This window comes from Urocitellus parryii, chromosome 4, assembly GCF_045843805.1.
Source record: "Urocitellus parryii isolate mUroPar1 chromosome 4, mUroPar1.hap1, whole genome shotgun sequence".
In the NCBI taxonomy this organism is placed as follows: domain Eukaryota; kingdom Metazoa; phylum Chordata; class Mammalia; order Rodentia; family Sciuridae; genus Urocitellus; species Urocitellus parryii.
The window spans coordinates 77,908,262-77,930,680 of NC_135534.1; the positions used below are offsets into that span (position 1 = coordinate 77,908,262).

Here is a 22,419-nt window from a genome sequence, read left to right on the forward strand (position 1 = left end):
TGATCAAATTTTCCTTTACTAGCCCCATGAGAATTTGGTAAATCTTTGATCTTGTTTTCAGTGTTAGGGTGTGTGGGAGTAAGTTGGATAAGGCCTGATTTTGCCTTTATTATTTTACCCTTTGTCAACTGTTAAGTTCATTGTATAAAGACAATTTCCAGAATGTTTTTTTTTAAGCCTGAACATAGTTACTAAAGAATCTTATGCAAAGTAAAAATACTGGAAGAGAGGAGTACTTGGTGAGTTCTCAGGCTTTATTTGTTGTTACTCTTATTTTGAGTAAGGGATAAACATGTAAATAGGGAAAACCAACATGCTTATTTAAAAGCCTTTTCTTATATGTGAGAACATTTCCAGAGAAACACTTTTGAAATAATTTTCTCATCTGAGGACATCAGATTAGCAACAACACCACTGCATTGGTTCCTACAGGAATGTAGAACCTACAGGTTCACAATGTCTTCACATGTGTTTTTTTTTTTTTTTTTTTTTTTTTTGTTGTTGTTGTTATTGTTGTTGTTTTTAAGATTTTTTTTTTTTAGTTGTAGATGGGCATGATATCAGTATTTTATTTATTTATTTTTATGTGGTGCTGAGGATTGAACCCAGTGCCAGGTAACCACTCTACCACCAAGCTACAACCCCAGGGCCCTTCATATGCTTTTTAACACTACACACACTGTACAGGCAGGAGGACTCCTAACTCATAAAAAGCTTCTTCAGTATGTTCAGCAATCTGGAAATGGATATGGATAAAACACATTTTAGCTTTTGGGTTCCAGTAACCATATACCATAGTCACACCAATATTCTGCACAGAAATAAAAAGAACAAAACTAACCTCAGTCCTTGAATCTCCTTTGTAAGATGATGCCATGCTGTTTTTATTGCCAATCACAATTTTTTACTGTAGTAGGTTTTTTTTTTCAGAATAACAATCCATTCTTATATTTTGTTGGTTGTTAAGTAGCTTCAGGATTATCCTGTAGTGTTTTATTTGAAGTAGGTAACAAGTTGGGATAACTACCTAAATTCCATTTCTAAATAAAAATTCATAGCTCATTTTCCTTTCCACACTGTCACAGTTATCCTATGGCCACAGAGCATTCCATAAATCAAGATTTTAGAACACAAAGCACTAAAGTAAAAAGACCTCATGTGTTATGTCATGGGCTCCTTCAAATACACACGCTGCTAAGTCTTAAAAGGTGAATTTCTGTGAGCAAATAACCTTTGAACATTGTAGTCTTGGAGAAAGAAATAAATGTCAATGTCAGGAGGCTTCTTTTGCTGCTGATTTGAGAAGATATGAGGGTATCTTTGCTCACTCAAAAACAAGACATCAACCCCATTTCTACTGATTCTTAAGTCTGACAAAGTCTGACCAAGATGTTTATTTCACAGCTAATAGAACTGGAGCCACCTGAGGTCAATCTGTATGACCAACTTGCAGAGAAAGTGTCAGAGCCAGGACCTAAACTAAACCTTAATACTTTAAGTCAGCTCTCATTTTTTCTCCATTAGATTACTCCCAATCTATTGCTATAGCTAAGAGATCAATTTTCTGTTGTTTAAATAATGTAAAAATGTAACCACTTTACATTATAAGGTTTTAACTTTACACCCATGGCTGCTACTTGTATGTATGAGAATTTTTAAAAAGTAAATGGATTCAGTTTTTGAAAAATAATTAGGAAACCCTATAGAATAAAAAATGTCATATTTGATAGGAAAATTATTTAAAGAAAAGTTAAATCATTATTTTAGCTTAACCTATCACACTTGTATAACTATACTGGAGACAATAAATCTTCCTTTCAGAATTAATCTTCTTTTTTTCCTGGTAATTGTTTCTTACCTACCAGACACAGAGAAAGATATTATCAATAATAACTAAAGCTGTGAATATATCCCATTCCTTTAAAAACCTTCAGTAGCAGTATACTGAGAAAGAACTTCATAAGGATACTTCTCCATAACAAAGATTTTCTCCTTTTTTTGAGTTGATATGAGATATTTTTATTTTTTTATTTTTCAGAGAAAGGATACAGAATTTATTATCCATCAAAAGTGAAAAGAATGAGTGATTCAAAAAAGAACAAATAAAAAATGCTCAAAAGACTAAGGTAAATTCTCATTTGATAATTGTAACGGAGAACTGCATATTATCCTTCCACTGTTACTAGTTAGTTGGCTGTGCAAACTTGGATGTGTCTCTTTCTTTCTCTGAGACTCAGATTTCTCTCCAGGAAAAGTAGGACATTGACACAGATCATCTGTTTCTCTATGGTCCTTTTAGGAGCACAGTGGTGTATTCAGAATCTATGTGTGGGCTGGGGTCATGGCTCAGTGGTAGAACACTCATCTGACATGTATAAGACACTGGGTTCAATCCTCAGCACCCCATTAAAAAATAAATAAAATAAAGGTATTGTATCCATCTAGAACTAAAAAAAAATAAAATAAAAAAATCTAAAGAAAAAAAAAGAATCCATGTGCATTCAAGGCCAGGATCTGAAATTTCTACTATTCAGGCTTCATATTTTCTATGTGCCCCATTGGTTTTTGCCCTTCCATTCCTCTTTTTCTGCAATATTTTCAAGTTAATCTTTTTTCCTTAATCCCTTTACTGGTCTTCCTTTTTTCTGATATGAAAATTTTAGAGGTTGCTTAAGGGATTACAAATATGAGTTCTTACTCTACTAAGAATTAAGAATTCAAATATGAATTCTTACTTACTGTCAAGTTACCTAATGTAAAATGTAAGAATCTTTCCTTGTATAATTTCATTTCCCTTTCCCTTATACCATTCTTTTCAAATATTTTACAACTCTACACTTATCCACTCTACAATACAGTATCTTAATTTTTGCTTTAAATGGGCAGTTGTATTGAGTTTGACATTTTCTCTCCATGTTCCTTCTGCCTAATTAAGGTTATTCCTGGGCAGCAGCTAGACCACTTAAAACTTAGGTCCTGAAGGAGTCTCTAAACTAGGGCTTAGCAAACTTTCACTGTTAAAGCACAGATAATAAGTATTTTTGACTTGTGGATGGTCTCTAACTACTCGGCTCCACTATTATAGTACAAAAGCAGCCACAGTGCCTAACTAAATGACTGTCACTGTGCTCTAAAAATCCTTCTTTACAGCAAACTCAATTTGGCTTGCAGACCCTAGTTTGCTGACATATGATCTACATCACTGGTGGTAAATACCATAGGTCCATATTTCACATCTGTAATTATGAAACACTTAGAGCTCTGAAAACTGTTTTTTCACAACTCTACTGGCAGCAAAACATGAATCTATCTGCAGTTACCAGTGAAAAAACCTGACCTGAACCTGAGGCTATTTATAGTCTCTATATAACACCTAGTATGAATATTCATGTTTTATGTCAGAAATATCCATTTATTGATTAAGGAGTGCTGTTCCACAGCATGTTGGGGCATTATATTAGTGTGTAAACATTTTTAAATTCAAAAGTTCTGGATTCTGTAACACACATGGCACCATGGTTTTAATTACAAAATTATGGGGTGATAGTACCCTACTCAGAGGTGAGGTTTAAAAACAATGATCCAAATATGCTTGAGAACAATCTGCAAATGCATGTAAAAGAAACGGTTTCTATCTCTCCCGGCTCCCTTTGTTCAGGATCTTCCTCTTATACATCTGGCAATTTAGGAGAATCCCTCATACGCCTTGCTCCTCTAGTTCCTTGTCCATTTGAGAATCTCTTTGATCCAACCCAACAGTTACTTTTACTACACAAAAATAACAATTCATTTTCCTCAAATAAGTTTCTAAAAATGTTTTTATAATTTGATTGTGTTTGATTATAAGACAAGCAGCTAAAGTCTAAAAGACAGAGTTACAATCAACTCGTATCACTTAAGAGACTGTCTTTGGATGAGTACTTTAACCTTTGTAGGCCTCAGTTTCTTCAGCTGAAAAAAAAAGAATAATAATATTACTTACCTCATATGATTAAAAAGTAGAGCACTCAGCTTGGTGTTTGGATAATAGCATACAATAAATATTAGCTATAATTTTCTTTTGAAACAGATTCTCACTGTTGTGAAGGCTTGTTGTGAACAGTTGTAATTTTCTTTAAAAATATAAGTAAATTAGTTGGAAAAACAAAAGGTTGCAAACAAACCTTTCTTTGATCTGGTTCATGCCCTCAGAGGCCAACTCTGATAATTTATTAATGCATTAATGTAATATTAAAATTTTGGGGGGGCACCAGGGATTGAACTCAGGGACACTTGACCACTGAGCCACATCCCCAGCCCTATTTTTATTTAGATATAGGGTCTCACTGAATTGCTTAGGCTGGCTTTGAACTCAGGATCCTCCTGCCTTAGCCTCCAGAGCCACTGGGATAACATGTGTGCAGCACCATGCTCAGCTTGTAATATTCAAACTTAGTAGAGCATGGATAGACTCAAACCAGCATGCACTCCCAGATATTGTTTGCAAAATGTTATGTATATTGTTCCTGAAAGAACATCTAGAATTTTACCAGAGTCCGGAAGGGATTAAAATTCCAAAAAAGGTTAAGAACCAGTGTCCTAAAAGTACCCTATTATAGTGTATGTGGAGTATGAGTGAGAAAGTAATGTTCTGCCTAATCTATTAAAGTTTCCCACTGGAACAGAACTGAACCATCTGAAACATTTCCTCAATGTCTCATTTGTGAAACTGTTTTGGGGACATGATATCAAAACTCTTGAACTGAGATAGCTATATTCATTAGTCTGTTAGCAGGTCCCAAGCTAATGTCACTGCTCCAGAGATGCACAAAGGAACAATAAATCCATGCATAGATATCAGAGAACCTAAAGACTGAGCTAATGGGTCAACCTGTCCTAAAAGGAATTATAACACACATGAAGTAACTTTTGGCCCAGTGGATATAGCAAACAGAGAAAAAAAGTAGAAAACAATATTGTGTAAAGTCAGTTTATCTTGGCAAACAGTCTTGGAGCAATAATCTTCAAACTTCTGGAATAGAAAAACTATATTTTTTTAGTCTGGCTATGTGACCTGGCAATGTCACTTAGCAGTTCAGCATGTGAGATGGCAACAGCTACATCCAGGACAATCTCCAGCTTATCTTACAATATGGAAATGTGCTAAACCAAGATTGTTGGCAGAAAGTATGGGCACATGGGATGTGAGCTGTGGAGGATCTCATGAGATCTTCTCTTGGCAGGGTCAACTGCAAATAGAGTGCACTGACACTTCTTCAGGAACAGCTGCTAAGCACAAGGTGCTATTGGAAGAGCATTTGGAATTTTGCAATAGGAGACCAAAGGGTCCTGATTGTTCTGATGCAAAGCATAGGCTATTACAACTCAGAATATAATTTCAATGACACCATCCCTCATGGATTAAATCCCTCATGGATTAAAAACATACTGTGTAGAGTTAAGAATCCGGGTATAAAATACATGTGAATTCTGGTAAATTTTGGATACCTAGTGATTGTTGACCTATAATTATAAGTAATTATAATTATATTTCTCAGGCACTTCCCTAGAAATAATAAAGGTGAAATATCAGAGAAAAGGGCAATTCAATCCTCAAAAAGGGAGAAAGTGCTCCAACTGGAGAATAACAAAGTAAAATATGACATAAATCACTGTACCTCAACCCTATTTCTGGATTGCCAGAAATTGAATAATTCCTATTTCAGAATAGTTCCATGACCCAAGAGGATAACAGAGTGATGCAGCAGGAATGGGAGCCATTTATTGTAGGAAAACAGAGGTATTTATACATTTTGCACAGCTTATCTTAATTAGCATAAACTAGATACATCAATCAACCAATAAGGAATCTCCACACTTAATGGCTCACTTTTGTTACTTCTCAAACCACTCCCTCTGAGATTTTGCCAGGCACCATCCAGACTTGTCCACGAACTCCAACATCTCTCTGGCAAAATACCAGGTGTTATTTTTGACTTATTTACAGACCTTAACAACAGAGTATAGGGAATAACATGACATAACATGCACTGAGAAACCATTGAGATGGCTTTGGTTACCTATGTTAAAGTGAGGCTCCTGCTCTAACTTTAGGTCTCTGAAATGTGATGATTTCAAAAGCACATTGTGGACATGGGCATCATTTTTTTTCTTTGGCCACAGGGTATAAAGTTTTGTCTCTATTTTGCTCACTTTGGGATATTGGGGCTTGACAAACATGGCCAGGCAGCCTAAATATCCACAAGGGAGGGAGACAAGCATCTCAGCATCTACAATTGGCTCTTGTTTAGGCTCTGTTGTTTAGAGGAGAAATCTAACAATACCTTCCTGGAGAGTCTCCATTTTCATCAAATAGGATCATATCTCCAGAAACCCCAGTAAAATTGGTTTTCATCAGGGAGTCCAAAAGTTTTCGCCCGTCAATTGGCTTCATTGCATCACAGAGTCCTGCGTAGCCTGGGCAGAGGGACATCTGCATGTTGTGTAGTCCATAGGCCATGGAATAGATGGCATTGATCACAAATCCCATTTTGGAATCTTGAACATGATGTGTTCTCAGGGTCAGAGAACCTATTGAGAAACAAATTAAGAGTTAATTTTGGAATTTAATTCTATCATACGTGAATGTACGGATCCCAAATAATTGGAATGCCCAGGAGCAACTTGTCAGAATTTGAACTGGGGGCAATGCTAGAAACAGATGCCAACATACTGTCCCAAACTTTGTCTTCTCTATTTGGGCTTTTTTTCCAAAACCTTGAAGACAGATCTCAGCTCCCAACAACAGAAAGATTCACTTCCTCCAGTAACTGAACTCTGAGGATAGGGGAAGGATAGCATTGCATTGCTGTATACAAAACTTATCTTAAGGACAGATTAATTTCCCTTGTGTCAGCTGTGATAATGTACCTCTTAGTTTAGAAATCCACAACAAATCTCCAGCCTCCAAACTATTTAGTCTTCTTAATTGAGAAAATAAGATCCTCTACCATCTGGCCTCAACTTACCTAGTTGATGATTTATCACCTACCACCTCCAGTCTCAAAGCATATTCTCTAATAAATGAGCCTATTTTAAAATTATAAAACATAGCAATTAAATGCCATTAAGTCACTAATCAATTCAATATGTGTAAAATCAGAGTATATATAAAGCATGTGATTGGTGATCTAGGGGAAAAATAAAAATGATGAATTAGACATGGATTCTACACTAAAGAAATCTGTCCAATAACAGTCCTTTCTGATGATTTGTTTTATTTCTTTACTTGAAAGACTAATGCATGGTGAATAAGGAGAAGAGAACTAAAATGAGAGGTAAGAGAGAGAAACAGGACTAGTGGAGCGTAGGTCTTTGGAATGTTTTCCAAGTTTCATTAAAAATTATTTTGCTGTATGGAAAATGGAAAGAAATTGGTAAAAGAGGAGGGGAAAACATTTGGGATACTGTGGTAGAATGCTGAGAGATGATGGTGGTTTAGTCCAGGATAAGATTCTGAGTCTATTTTGAAAAAGGAAACAACAGGAAGTGCTAATGGATTGGATATGGTCTATTAGGGAAACAGAAGAATCAAAGGATGAATCCAGGTTTTTAGTTTGAGCAATGATGGATTAAAGTGCCATTAACTGAGAAGTGAGAGACAGATTGGTGGGGATGGGGAATCCGAGGTGCTGTTTAGATTGTAAAGAAGGGAGATAAGTTGTTTGGCCAGTGTTATAGACCCAGGCAACAGATATTTGTGGGTTTTTGTTTTGTTTTACATGGTGATAGCACTAGAGAAGTTGGGGGGTGTTCACATTTAGGAAACATTGGAAAATAGAACAAACATGATTGATTGATTGTATCTATCTCAGATATCAGACTCCTGTTGAATTCTTTATCATGCCTTTAAAGTTTTATTGTTCTCTATAGTTCTACATTTTGTCATCTTCTAATTCTATACTCTTTCCATGTTTTCAATGCTAGGTAAGTGAGGATTGCCTATAGGGAATGTTTTTAGTGCTACACAAACATTCACTCAATTCTTATAACAACCCAATGGAATATGTAGTATTTTTATGAGAGAATTGGCATAGAATGGTGAACTAACCCAATGCCACATGGTTATTCTGAGAAGAAGCAGGATTTAGAACAATACAGTTTAGCTCTAGAGTGCATGGCTCTTACTTAGATACCCAACAGCTTCTTTTAAATCTAAATCCAACTGAACTCCCAGACAGTCCCTAAGGCACATCAAGCTTAACATTTGATTAAAAAAAAAAAGTTGGATTCATTCTATATCTCAACTAATTTTGCACACACTTCTATATTCCCTGTATCCATTTCTTTTCTTCCAGACCCATCCATTCCTAACACCTTTATTTGCGTTTTCAGAACTTCCTAATTATATGTGTACTTGTGTATTAATATTTCTAGATTCAATATCAAGGTCAAACATGAAAATGTTATAAAATAAAAATGTTCTCTTTGATCTGCCTTTAGCCACTCATTATTTATCACTAAGGGTAAACATTCTTAGGAGGGATATTCAATATCCTAACTTTATTATTCCTTCAAGACATTATTATTTTCATTGATAAATATTTACACAAGCCTGAAGATGTCATTTCATAATGGAAGTATGCACACATGCTCTTCTATATCTGGGTTTCTATGCATTACCCTCTCAATACCTAAAACACACATTCCCTCAGATTTTCTACTTAAATTTTCAATTCATGTGAGTTCACTTGCACTCAGAAATTTTTTAAAACCCTCCCCACTCCAGAATTAAGTCCCTGCTTTTTTTCTTACAGTATGAGAGCGGGTTTTCATTATGATGATGAACAACCATATTGGCACATATTCTCCCTGGTTGTCCATATTACTTCAGTATATTCATGGGAATTTCATGGGCTCTTTTGTGTTTTATATGTGGTGTCCTGTTTGCATATTATATACTTCACTGTAATCCAGTTGCTGTTAAGAATGATTTACTTTAATAGGAAAAGAAAAAAACTGCACCCCAGGCCCATTCCTGAGTGTCCATACAATGAATTGCTAACCATTTTGGAAACAGCACTAAGTATGTAATGGGCATGATATGTGTGGAACTGTGGGTCTGTGATATAAATGCACATTTAATCATTGTGTGGGGTGACTCTTGATTGCTTCTAAATATGTAGCATTATGGTGGATTAATTTGTGCAATTCTACTAACTTTGAGACTGTAACAGTTGTGAAGGAAACAATGGTTTTCAAATGAAGGGGCTTACAGAATGGTACAATGTTACTAATATAGTTTGGCCTTTGTTATACAAATTGTTAACACCAGCTATTAAAATATAATAGAAAAAAGAAAAAAGAAATTCCCTGCGTGTAGTTTTGCCTTTAGCCTGGATTTAAGATTTAAGGTCCTGCTCTCTCCTCTTCATAGCTCTGGTGGTGATCTCTCACTGGCTTCCAGTACACTGTGAACTATCTGAGGTTGTCACAGATGTAGTCCTTGTACTAGCACAGCATATGACATATGACTGGCATCACTAAAATATTCTGTGTGCATGAATAAGGCCATATGGGTGAGAGACAGCCTCCAAGAGTGTCACCAATTAACAGGTCTGGACCTCAGATTGTGAAATCAGTTAATCAGAGAAATTATTTCTTTGTAGAATAGTACTTGTTTAAACAAAACTAAATATCAACACCAATTTGCAATAGGATCTGTCAGGCAGACCAGTTGATCTCTTTTAGCTATCTCATGGATTTTCACCATCTAATACAAATACATGGAAATAGCAATAAGAACTAATTATTTGAAAAAAAATACATGGTGAAAATTCTGGTCCCATTAAAATGAAATAAGCACACTCTATTTTTTCTTACACTGAACACAACTAAACACTCTGGGCAGAATGATTAGAATTAGATGAGCTAAAAAAATATATATGGAAAGAAGTAGATTGACAAAACTCAAAATGTCAGTGAAGTAGGCATGAATTTCTTAGTTTTTCCTCTAATATCTTTAAATGTGAAGTTGAAAGCAGCTTAAGACATGGATCTTGTGCACCAGGTGCAATCAGAAAGAACTATAAGACAAGTCCTCTATTTCTAGACTAAGAAGCAGAAAGGGGATACCTACAGGTTGGAAGGAATTAAAGAATTTGTATTTCTGGGCTGGGGATGTGGCTCAGCGGTAGCGCGCTCGCCTGGCATGCGTGCGGCCCAGGTTCGATCCTCAGCACCATATACCAACAAAGATGTTGTGTCTGCCGAGAACTAAAAAATAAATATTGAAAATTCTCTCTCTCTCTCTCTCTCCTCTCTCACTCTCTCTTAAAAAAAAAAAAAAGAATTTGTATTTCTGTGTGTTTGATTTTTGCTATCTTACCCCCTAGGTGTTCTTGCTAAGGAGATGGTGGTAGGTAGTAATGGTGGAGCCCATAGTCCTAGGAAGGTACTTATAACCCTGAGGGTGGGACCCCTTCTTTTTTAACCAAAGGAACCATGCCCCAAGCATGTGAGAAAATCCTTTGCTACATTTCCCTTTCTTTAGCTTCATCTTACTTGTGTCCCATGGTAATTCAGTAGCAGGAACAGAAAGAATGAGGAAGAGGTAAAAACTAAAGTCTTAGCCAAAGGATCAGGAAATAGGTCAAAGAGGCTAGAAGATGGAAAGGTCAAGAAGATAATGGACAGTGGAGAGATCCTATATCATTGAATAGACTACTGGGATACTTCTGAGTTGTACAGACATGGATTTGACCTTAGCATACCAAATTCTGAGAACTGAACTATATGACAGAATGCTGCATAGGTCCAAGACTAGCCACTTGATGAGGCACTGTGTGACAAACCCTGATAGCACTGAAAAGCTTTGGAAACTGAACTGAGAATGGCACAGCAGCCCAAAGAAGGCAGATACAAACTTACAGATAGAAGTTAACCAAGTTTTTTGCTTGTATTTTTCTTTTTCTTTTCAAAACTCAATATTCTCCATAAGATTGAAACAGCATGAAAAATAATATAACATTGTATTTTAAATTTCCAGAACCGAGAGATGATATTGAGAGTAAGAGAAGTGTGCATGATCAGGTGGCAATAATGTTAGATGCCAACCAACTTTCGCTGATATTCTGTTTACATTTCTAAATTCCCTGCTCTTGTTTGGCTGACATACTATTTGTTTACTGCCTAAATAAAACTCAGAGAGTTATATTCATTTCCTTTGTTCTTGTTGCTTTGGCCTCAGAGAGAAAAACTGGCTCATTGGTTAATTTATTCAGTGACTCATTCAAAGATTAAGTTATTGATTAAAAGATATTTATTGAGTCCCTACTGTATGTCAGACTCTGCTGGATGCTGGTGGTATAAACCTAAGCAAGATCGAATCTCAGTCCTCAATACAAAATCAACTCAGCGAATCACCATCGCTAGCAGTCAGAGAAATGCAAATCAAAACTACCCTAAGATACCATCTCACTCCAGTAAGACTGGCAGCCATTAGGAAGTCAAACAACAATAAGTGCTGGAGAGGATGCGGGGAAAAGGGCACTCTTGTTCATTGCTGGTGGGACTGCAAATTGGTGCAGCCAATTTGGAAAGCAGTATGGAGATTTCTCGGAAAGCTGGGAATGGAACCACCATTTGACCCAGCTATTCCCCTTCTGGGTCTATTCCCTAAAGCCCTAACAAGAGCATGCTACAGGGACACTGCTACATCGATGTTCATAGCAGCTCAATTCACGATAGCAAGACTGTGGAACCAGCCTAGATGCCCTTCAATAGATGAATGGATAAAAAAAATGTGGCATTTATACACTATGGAGTATTACTCTGCATTAAAAAATGACAAAATTATAGAATTTGGAGGGAAATGGATGGCATTAGAGCAGATTATGCTAAGTGAAGCTAGTCAATCTTTAAAAAACAAATACCAAATGACTCCTTTGATATAAGGGGTGTAAACAAGGACAGGGTAGGGACGAAGAGCTTGAGAAGAATATTTACAGTAAACAGGGATGAGAGGTGGGAGGGAAAGGGAGTGAGAAGGGAAATTGCATGGAAATGGAAGGCGATTCTCAGGGTTATACAAAATGTCATATAAGAGGTAAGGAGGGGTAAGTCAAGAGAATACAAATGGAAGACATGATTTACAGTAGAAGGGGTAGAGAGAGAAAAGGGGAGGGGAGGGGAGGGGAGGGGAGGGGGGATAGTAGACAATAGGACAGACAGCAGAATACATCAGACACTAGAAAGGCAATATGTCAATCAATGGAAGGGTAACTGATGTGATACAGCAATTTGTATACGGGGTAAAAGCGGGAGTTCATAATCCACTTGAATCAAACCGTGTAATATGATGTATTAAGAACTATGTAATGTTATGAACGACCAATAAAAAAAAAAAAAGAAATAAAAAAAAAAAAAATATTTGAACAACCCAGAAAAAAAAAAAAAAAAAAAAAAAAAACAAAATCAACTCAGCATGTAAGTTTAAGGTTTAGTGATAGAAGCTCATTAGGGTCCAAGGAACTTTATCTTGTCAGGTAAATTTTAAAGGCCTGAATGTGTATCATAAGATGATTCATTTTATTTAGGCTTCTAATCTGCTAAGCTATAGGAAAGATCAGATGTTAACTACTTCATGCTTCTAAGAATGAATGTTTCCTTCAGGAACATTAACTTTGCTCAAAGATGATTTTTTAAAGTCTTCCTGTACCAGACCCAACCTAACCATGACATTCTGTGCCAACCCAAATTTGCCAGCTGTTTCAGCTGTTTAAAGCAGTTTGCAGAGCAGAGAGGAAAGCAATGAAGCTGCTCTTCCTTCTTCTTTTTTTTCCTTTTGTTCGAATTGGGATACTTGATTTACAGCATTTAATATTCAGGCCTGATTTTAGTATTGTTTAATCAAATCAGAAACCTCCAAAAGGATTATCAGAAACTGAAACCCTCCAATCTGTGATTACAATTTAATTTTGTAGTCTGCAAAACATGTTCTTTGATTTATCTGGGGAACTAAAACTTTGAAGCTTAGTAGATGTTAAACAAAGGGAAATAATGCTGTTAGCAAATCAGAGTCAAAGAATGTCTGTGATACAAAGGATTTTAGAAGGTATTTAGTGTAGAGGCTGAAAAAAGAAAGCCCTTAGGCTTAACTCGGTCCTTGGATATTATTATTATTATTTTTGCTTAAATGCTATTTTATTGAAATTTCATATAACCAGCTTTGTAGATTCTTGAAAAATCAGAAGATGTAACAACACTGGCACCACAGTCTCACATGGCAAATACTGACTTTCTTCTCTTTTATATCACCTCTCTGACCACTGTACTCATCTGAAATTGTGACCTAGTTTGGTTCAATAAAGCAATTTTACAAATGAGGAAAATAAGGCCAAGAGGGACAAAGAACTTCTCTAAAATCATACTTTTATCTAGTGGCAGCTGCCTAGACCCCTTGTCTCCTAACTCCTTATGTAGTGCTATTTGTATTATGAAAGGGAAATTAATCATGATTTTAAAATGTTTTCAGCAAATTAACTCATTATTGTGGAATGAAATAGGCAACAGATTATTTAAGGAAAAAAAAAGAACCAAGTTAATTCTTTGTTTATCCCTGGTATTAGGCACTAAAACATTTTCAGGTTGTCTTCAGTACATCCTGTGTACCCATTAATAAGGAAAAAAACATTAATAAATGAAGGAAGTAAAGGGGAAGAGATTCCAGCATTTTCTAAGAAAGTGATTACAAATCTGGAAGATGCTGTTCAATAATGAACTGTAATATTTCAATAAAAACTTCAGTGAAACAAATTCTCCCTACCCTCATTTATTTTATGAATCCACTCATTCTTTATGCATATGGCAAATGGATTCCAGTTGCACACAGTAGATGACACAATAATTTGTTTCCTGCTGTGACAAAAGGGCAGAACATCCCCTCAAACCAGAATTAATCTTTTGCCATTATGTGCCCCACAGAAATGTGCTTATACCTCTATTACATCAAGCAATACTTTCTGCCAAACACTACAATTATCTGCATGCCTGACTGCGCACCCTACAGAGTACGAACTTCATATAGGCTAAAGCCATCATGCTCACCTGATATCCTCCATATTTCATAATACTGAGCCTCAGAGTGGATAATCCATTCCTTCATTTAATATTTACTAAGTACTTTTTTTAAAAAAGCTTCTACATATATAATGATGTCCAGAGATTAGTTTAGAATAGACAATCAGTTTCTGTGGATGGGGTACACATTGATCTTGTTTGTCATTTTGTTTCCAGCACCTAGAACAGTGCTCAACATTATCTATTGTACATCAGGGATCCTTTGGATGATGGGTGAATACATGAATGTGAAGTAGACTTGCTGTATAGAACATACCATAAAATGGGACAGACAGAGGAATGAATCTTATAAAAAATGTAGGTAGTGCCTTAGGAGAATAGATTCAGATTAGTGAAATAAAAGATTGGTTTTGTGATACAGGGCTTGGACAGAGTTAGTGATGTAAAGAATCATCTATGAAAAGGCTGGGGTAACTGCTGACATCTCGTAGGTCTTTTGTCCCCTTGTCTAACACTGAAGTGTCAGGTGGCTTGGAAACACTGGGAATTAGAGCTGTACCCAAATGCCTGTAGAGACACCAGTTTCTAATGTCCACAGTGTCTTTAATTTATAACTGTGCCTGAAATGCAGGCAGTTGCCTCTAAATGCTCATACTGAAATGCAAATGAACACAGCAACTGCAGAAAGAAAAGTTTCCCTCAGGGAACTTCGAAAACTCTCCAGGGAATACTATGTTTCTATATACAGAACACCAAATTTTAAATTTAAATGGTGAGCACCATGAAAAGGGCAGTTTTCTGGTGGATATGTTATTTTAGATAGCATAGTTTTTTCATTCACATCACAGTATTTTTTTTTTTTTTTGGAGGGGGTACTGGGGATTAAACCCAGGAGCACTCAACTACTAAGCCACATCCTCAGCTCTTTTTATATTTTATTTAGAGACAGGGTCTTGCTAAGTTGCTTAAGGCCTTGCTAAATTGCTGAGGCTGGCTTTGAACTTGTGATTCTCCTGCCTCAACATCTCTAGCCACTGGGATTATAGGTATGTACCATTGTGCCCAGTCACGTTACAATATTTTGAGGAACTTCCATATGGAGTGTAAATGAAGGAAGAATTCCACAGGGATGTGAAAGCTAGTGGTTATGATATTAATTGAAAGAATGTATAGCAAAAGTCATGGCCTTACAATGTTTTTACTGTCCCAAGACCCAACTCCTGGACCAGACCTTCCCACTTGACCTTCTCCATTCATGTCACTGCAACCATTCTTTCCCAAAAGTTTTATTTTAACTGTATTTCATGCTATTTTCCAAATAAATGACTTTCCCATCTCCATGTGATTATTTTCTTATCATACTTTAAAATATAGTCTAATGGTCACTTTACTGTGATACTTTAACAGTTTTCCAGGTAGAATTGAATATTTTTTTCAACACTACCTCATTTTGAAAACAAGAAAAGTAATACTTTTTGTAAAGTTATGAGAATTGGGGATAATACAGACAGAAGTTATAGACTTGAAATAGGTAATAAATAACTGAAAGCTTGCTATTGTTATTGTACATTTAGCACAATTTGCATACAAGATTGCTAGATTAATCTGAGATATTCAAACTCCTTGCTTTTGAAAGTTTGAGAATTACTGTACTTGTCAATTCATGAAATATTTTGAACTTTAGATTTCTTACAATAAGGGATGAAAAATAATTAGGTGCCATTAAGATTTTTACTTCTAATTAAAAGTAACAAGCATGCTAAATGAGAACTCCATCTTTTATAATAAGCAGTATAATGGCAATCAGGTAGAAAATTGCAAAAAATGAATTACATTGCCATATATGAACCTACTGCAAAGGCTTTAACCACAAAATGCAGAGTCCACAAATTGTACACATGAAAGACCATCTTCTCTGTTACAAGGGATTTGGTTAGCGTATAAAGTAGATTCATGGAAGAAGACAGGTATTAGATCATTTCCATCAAAAAGTACTTACTGAGTGTGATACTTACTGTATCAAGAACACTAAATTCTTTATTGTACATATTACTTTCAAATCAGTACAGTGTTATTTTCAGCCATGACAATGATCATTTTCTATAAGCCATTTTATTCTGAAATATTTCAAAGGCAATCATTACAGGAAGAGATGGGAGAATATACCCCAGAGATGCAAAATACTAGGTGCTTTACATTCATTACCTATTTATCCCTCACAAACTTGCCATTATTTACTACCCAGGTTTAGCTGAGGAAATTTAGTTAGAATGTGATATTCAATTTTAGAAAGTTACTAAAGTAGAATTTCAAACCTAGTTTAATCTAACTCCACAGATTAAACTTTCTGAAGCATACTAGCACATCTTCTAATTCATATAAACATAACTAGGTCACTCTTGTAAATGTCATTTTCCTCCACCTGAAAATGGGAATAATCATCTAGACTAACTTTTGAGAGGAGCATTCAGGAACAAATTTTTTATGTGGAAAATATTTTGACTAATGGTAATGGGTAATATTTATTGAGAAAGCATTGTTTTTCAGAGTTAACTATAGAAAATCCCTATAGGCAGATACTATCACTAGCCTCATTTTTTTAGTATAAGAAAGCTGAGGTTCATATATGTAGAGCAACTTTTCAAAGGACAAACAGATTGAAAACACCCAATTTTAAAGCATTGCTAACACAGAGAATCATGGAGGTATGTAATCTAAGAAACTGTGCTCTGACACATTAACTCCTAGGCTTGGCTCCAGCTCCACTCCAATCCAACATTTATGTCATTAGTGTTCTTAACGCTGCACCCTTTTCAATGCATTGGCATTTATTAATGTGTGTTGAAGTCAAGATCCAGTAACATGTAAACCAGAAAACTAAATCTCCTAGAGGTTAGTCAGTGAGAAAATGATTTTTAGTTCTGCAAAACTCCAAATTGGGGTCAGTGGCAGGCATTTTCTCAACCTAATGTTTTGCATTTATAGCAGACAGCACAACATAATAAAGACATGATTTTAGAGGCTTGGATTCAAATTATAATTCTTTATTTGCCAGTTGTATATTCTTGGTTGGCAAGGCAATGCATTTGTTTCAGCTTTAGTTTGTAAAATAACAACCACAATAATATTTCAGGATGTAGAGAGAACAAGTGAATTAAAAAGCAAGAGGAAGCATGAACCATTTTATAATAGACTAATATTGATTTGTAATCTATAAATTGGCTACAGTGAGATATTCAATGGCATAAAGGTAGTAAAGAGTCTACTAGTTCTCCAAAGAACAGTTCTCCAAAGAACTGAGCTAGTTCATTCTAGCCCAATATCGATCTATGATTAAGCAATTCAGAATTGAGCCATTATTGTCTTTGGAAAGAATTACTGCATTTTAGCCTTCAGGTTATTGTGGGAGGTCAAGGTAGGATCCAGCTGTTAGGTATATTAACTCTGGTCACTCTCCACATGTTTCTATTCTATGTCTGAAATACTTCTCTTCCCAGATTAGTTTCTAGGATTATTCCAGTTTAAAAAAAAATCAGAGTGGAAATTTGTGGAGTCAAAGAAAATAAATGATTCAAAGACTTTTCACCTATAAATAATCTTATCCAAAATTATAAAATATTTTCATGTTTGAGAACAAGTAACAAAAATAAGCTGTCATTTAAATCTAATATCCACTTTATCACTCTGAATACACTGATTTCATTATAAGCCAGAGCTCAGCACAAGGCTTAGATAGAGGGGAGGACACCTGCCTCTTGACAACTTGTCTTTAAAATAAAAATGTGGTATATATTCATTTACTAGTTCTTTAAGTATTTATTGAATATCAACTTTATACCAAAGCAATTCTGCACAGTAGTTTTCAGTAAGTGTATGTTAAGCAGGTAGTATATTCTAAAATCAATAAAAGTATCTAAGAGTGGCAGAGAGATCAATCCATGTATATGCACAAGGTTTAGATTCTTTAGAATCAGATAGCCTAAGGTTTGAGATTGCTTTGCAAACATACTAGCTTTGTAATCTTGAGCAAGTCATTTACACTCTCTAAGCATTATTTCTTCTATTTTTAATAAAAAGGACATTAATAGTAACTATCTCATAAGACTTATAGAGAATAAAATATGATAGGGTAAGGGAAAGTAACCAGCCTAGCAAGCAAGTAATTGCTTATTAAGAGTTTATTATGATGATGATGGTAATGAGACCACTTACTTACATTGTAGCAAAGTGTTAAATTAAGCTTAAGTAATCTCTGTAACCTGGGTGCATATAATGCAAATTCCCACTTGAATTTTGATTAACTCTTTGTTTTACCTAGATTATGGAAGGCTGTATAATTCTATGATTAGAGAAGTTGAAGTAGCCTTATCCTCCTGTGTTCTCCATTTTTCCTTACTGTCAAACAATGGAAATGTAACTCAGGCTAAGTAAATTGGAAGCTCCTTTCCAGTCATCCAGAGAAAGAGGAGTAAAGCAAAAGAATGGCCAGTATTTATTTGCAATGAAATTTGAGATGGGGTCCAAAATGCACTTACATACTTGCAGATTGCTAACAGCCGAGTTTCCTGTTTCCTGGAAGTCTGGGGAGCTGGTCCAGGTTCCCAAACATGGTTCTTTAGCTACCAGTGTATACTGGGAAGTCTTGACATTCTTCCAAATAGTAATATTTATTTATATTTATTTAGTTTATTTAATGAAATCAAGATGAATTTGGTTTCCAGTGATTGCAACTGAAATCCATGACAATAGTCAAACTGTCAGCAATGTTATCAGCTGAATAAACTATTTACTAATTATCTAAGTTCCAACTCAACTATTAATTTTTTAATAGTTTTTGGCTCTATTTAGTGTTCTGCAGGTTTGTATACATGGCTGTAGTCCAACAGAGGCAAATTAATTAATTTTATATTAAAGTAGAGCCATGGACCAAAAGATTTCCTTTGCCAAACCATATGAGAAATAAAATAAAGTTGTCAAATTTAATTCAGTGCTGTTGCAGTTCCTCATATGGGATAGCAGGTACCTTGTAACTTGCAGGCTGATTTCACAGGGGAAAACACTCTCCAATTACCTGTGACTATTTGAATTTGGTAATTCAGTTGAGAGGAAGAACCTCCAGATGAATATCCTTTTCTCTCTTGTCTGCTGAATGAATTTAATTAAATATTGCCTGGGAGCAAAAAAGGAAGCCCTAGTCCAGGTCTGCTTCTATACCTCCTTTGAGGGGACTGAGAAACACAGGAGGAAGGAAGAATGGCAACAGGGTAACCACAATAAGACACTGAAAATTTCAGGCATCAAGGGAGCCCTTACTGCAGAAAACTTGCTGCATGCACCTGAAATCATTAATTAAATTAGCAGTTTTGTTTTCTTTCCACATGATGTCTAATAATTGCTAGTTTCCTAGGATTTTAAAATGTCCCCCTTTTCCATTTCCCTTTAGAGACAGAGGTGAGGTCTTGTGATAAGCAAGTGGTATTATTGCTAGAGGATCTAAGAATATAGAATCCTAGAAATCTTGAGCCACTCCTCTGCATGAGGTTCACCAATAAGACACGGTCTTGTTAAACTTATCATACTTATTCAAATCATTCCAATGATTTTGGCATAAGGCAAACTTAAATTCAATCAAAGGGACTGATTTCCCCAACCTAGATTCCTTCCTATATCAGTAAGACTTAGCATCTCTACCAGGGACAGATTAAAGGTTTCCATCCAGAGAGCCAGGCTTTTTAATATGCAGGCCATTTGGTTTATTATTCTGAATTCACTTAAATAAAAGCAATAAAATGGTCAGACCTGCTCTCAGATGAGAATGTGCCCCACTTTAGTTTACTTTTATAGGAAGAATGCAAAGGGGAAAAAAGAAAAGGCTGCACCTGTGTCCCTGATGCTTTAATCCACAGTGACTCTGTATTCTATCCAAAGCGGCACAGTCATTATCCTGGAAACTAGCCCCATTATTATCTTTTTCCTTAGAAAATGAGTTATGGGGTGTATACCTGTCTCTGGGGGCCACACTTTGATATTAATGTTTAAAATTACTAAGCACTAGCAATGTGCTAACATTAAACTATAGAATTGTCGGCATAAACTGGCTATGCTCTTAACTCCTGCGGTGCTAAAATCTGGAGGGAAGTTGAGTTGGTGTTATTAAAAACATCAAATGAGCAAAGAAAAAAAATCCAGAAAAGAAGAGATAATTTTTAACTCAGAACAAAGAAAGCTGTAATTACTACTCCAGTGCCACAGTCTAGGCAAAATACAAAAATGCCAGGTGGAACTCACAGGAAACAGGAAGCAATTAGAGAACCAAGACAGGTCACAAAAACAGAGCCGTGTTAAGTAGCTGCTCCTTTTCAATTTCTTGGCTGATAGTTCTAACAATTCTGTGTCCCGAAAGCAGTTTTTATAGGTTGAACTAGATGTAGAGATACTCACTGATTTTCCCAAGATTAAAGAGAAAGAAAATTACAAGAAGCAATGCTGTAAACAAAGCTTTTACTATGTCACAGGCTACTCAGCATAGATAAGTTTTTCTAGATTACGTGACAATCTTGAATGTTGTTTTTATATTTTGCTGATATTTCTCAGATGCAACATATGCCGATTAAAGTAGTATTTGCAAGACATTCTAACCTGAAGACTTTGTGGTGATTAAGAGTTTGGAAATAATCTACTCACCCCCAAAATTATTGTATCTCTTTCTACCATGACTAATAGAGATTTGGGTATAAGTTTCATTTCTTCATAAAATGTAATTTTTAATCAAATTATTTTTTAGAATTACATTTTTTATTCTGAAGTTGTGGGAGCTCAGTAAAATTGATAGAGAAAATATTATGTTAAAAAATATTTCTAACAATGACATGATTTATTGAATTTTACTAAATGTTAGAAACTATGTGGTATGAACTGAATTGTGTTCTCCCTTCAAATTCATATAGTGAAGCCCCAATCTCAATTTGATTGGATTTGGAGATGAAGCTTTCAGAAGATGGTTAGGTTTGAATAAGATCATGAGGGCAGGTCCTCAGGACAGGATTAACACTCATATAAGAAGAGACACCAGTCTCTGTATTCTACAAACCAGAAAATGGAAAAGAGCCCTTGCCAGAAACTAATCAAGCTGGTACAGTGATCTTGAACTTCTACCCTCCAGAACTTGAGAATTGTAATAAATTTCAGTTGTTTAAGCTCCATAGTTTATGGTACTTTGCAGCTTGAGCTGACTGAGGCAATGTTAAGAGATTCAAAAATATTATTCCATGATCTCATAAGATCCTTATCAGGCATATATTTCATATAATCCTGAATTTACTGCTGAATGAAGAAGAAAGAGAGTTTAAGCAATTTGTCCCTTGTCACAGAGCTATTAAGTTGCACAGCTACGAAATAAATCTAGCCTGTCAAATGCCAAAGCCTATCCAAAACCCTTCAGCATGTGGCCTTCAATGTATCTTAACTTTTCATTTCTACAAACCCACCACTCATGAATCAGTTTAATTACATTGGTCGCATTAATTAATATGAGTTTACCTTATATTTCTTTGAGAAACTTTTTTTTTAGGTCTCATGGACTTTCAAAAGATGCACAGTAGGGACAGTTTTCATTAATTTCTAGCTTTGAGCTCTTCATGCTTCCATCCAGGCTTCTAGTCTACTTCCTGGGAGTAATTTTGCACCAGGGACTCTACCTCACCATTGCATGTCACAAGATGCCTGTCACATTTTTCCTAAGTGTCTATTCTATTAAGTAGAATTTATCTTCCCTATGAATATTTATCCTAATTAGCTCATTTCTTTACTTTCAGTCTTTCTCTATTAACATATATTGTTTTCAATCACCTGAGGAAGAAACATTGAAGTTACTCTTGCCTTCTCCCTTTCCTTCAACCCTGCAGAGGATCTCTAACTTTACACTACTCTTCAGTCTTACAACAGAAGCTTCAGTGACACTCTCAAACTCCTGGAAGCTTACACACCATAAGATTATTTCTTTCTCCTATCCAGTGCTAATTTCTCACTCATGCAATAAACTGTAATATTGTCAAGTGAAATTCTTAAAATATGTTTTTTCATTATATCATTTTCTTTCTCAAAAATATTCAACAATTACTTGCTTTACAGAAGAAAATTTACCAAATCACAGTCTAATATGATAATCTTTAAAAAGCCTTTCTCTACCTTTATTCCCAGTCATTTCTGTTATTACATGTACACTTTTACACTGGTTGGGCTTATTTACCCCCATCATCTGACCAGACCTTGTGTTTTCTCAGTGTCATTCTTCAGTGTGGCTAGTCTTTTAAGCTTAGAATACTCTGCCACCAGCTCTTCCTCTAACTGTCCAACCAAAAT

The 22,419-nt window shown here is 35.5% G+C and overlaps 1 protein-coding gene across 3 annotated transcripts in view; it reads right to left on the reverse strand.

Annotated features, from left to right (window-relative positions):
• Grm5 (glutamate metabotropic receptor 5) overlaps positions 1 to 22,419 on the reverse strand; it is a 413,823-nt gene that overhangs the window by 80,405 nt on the left and 310,999 nt on the right. For all 3 annotated transcript variants that reach the window (XM_077797673.1, XM_077797672.1, XM_077797671.1), the window contains exon 4: positions 6,324 to 6,570. In XM_077797673.1, coding sequence (XP_077653799.1) covers positions 6,324 to 6,570 — 247 coding nt within the window. The remainder of the gene's footprint in view (positions 1 to 6,323; positions 6,571 to 22,419) is intronic.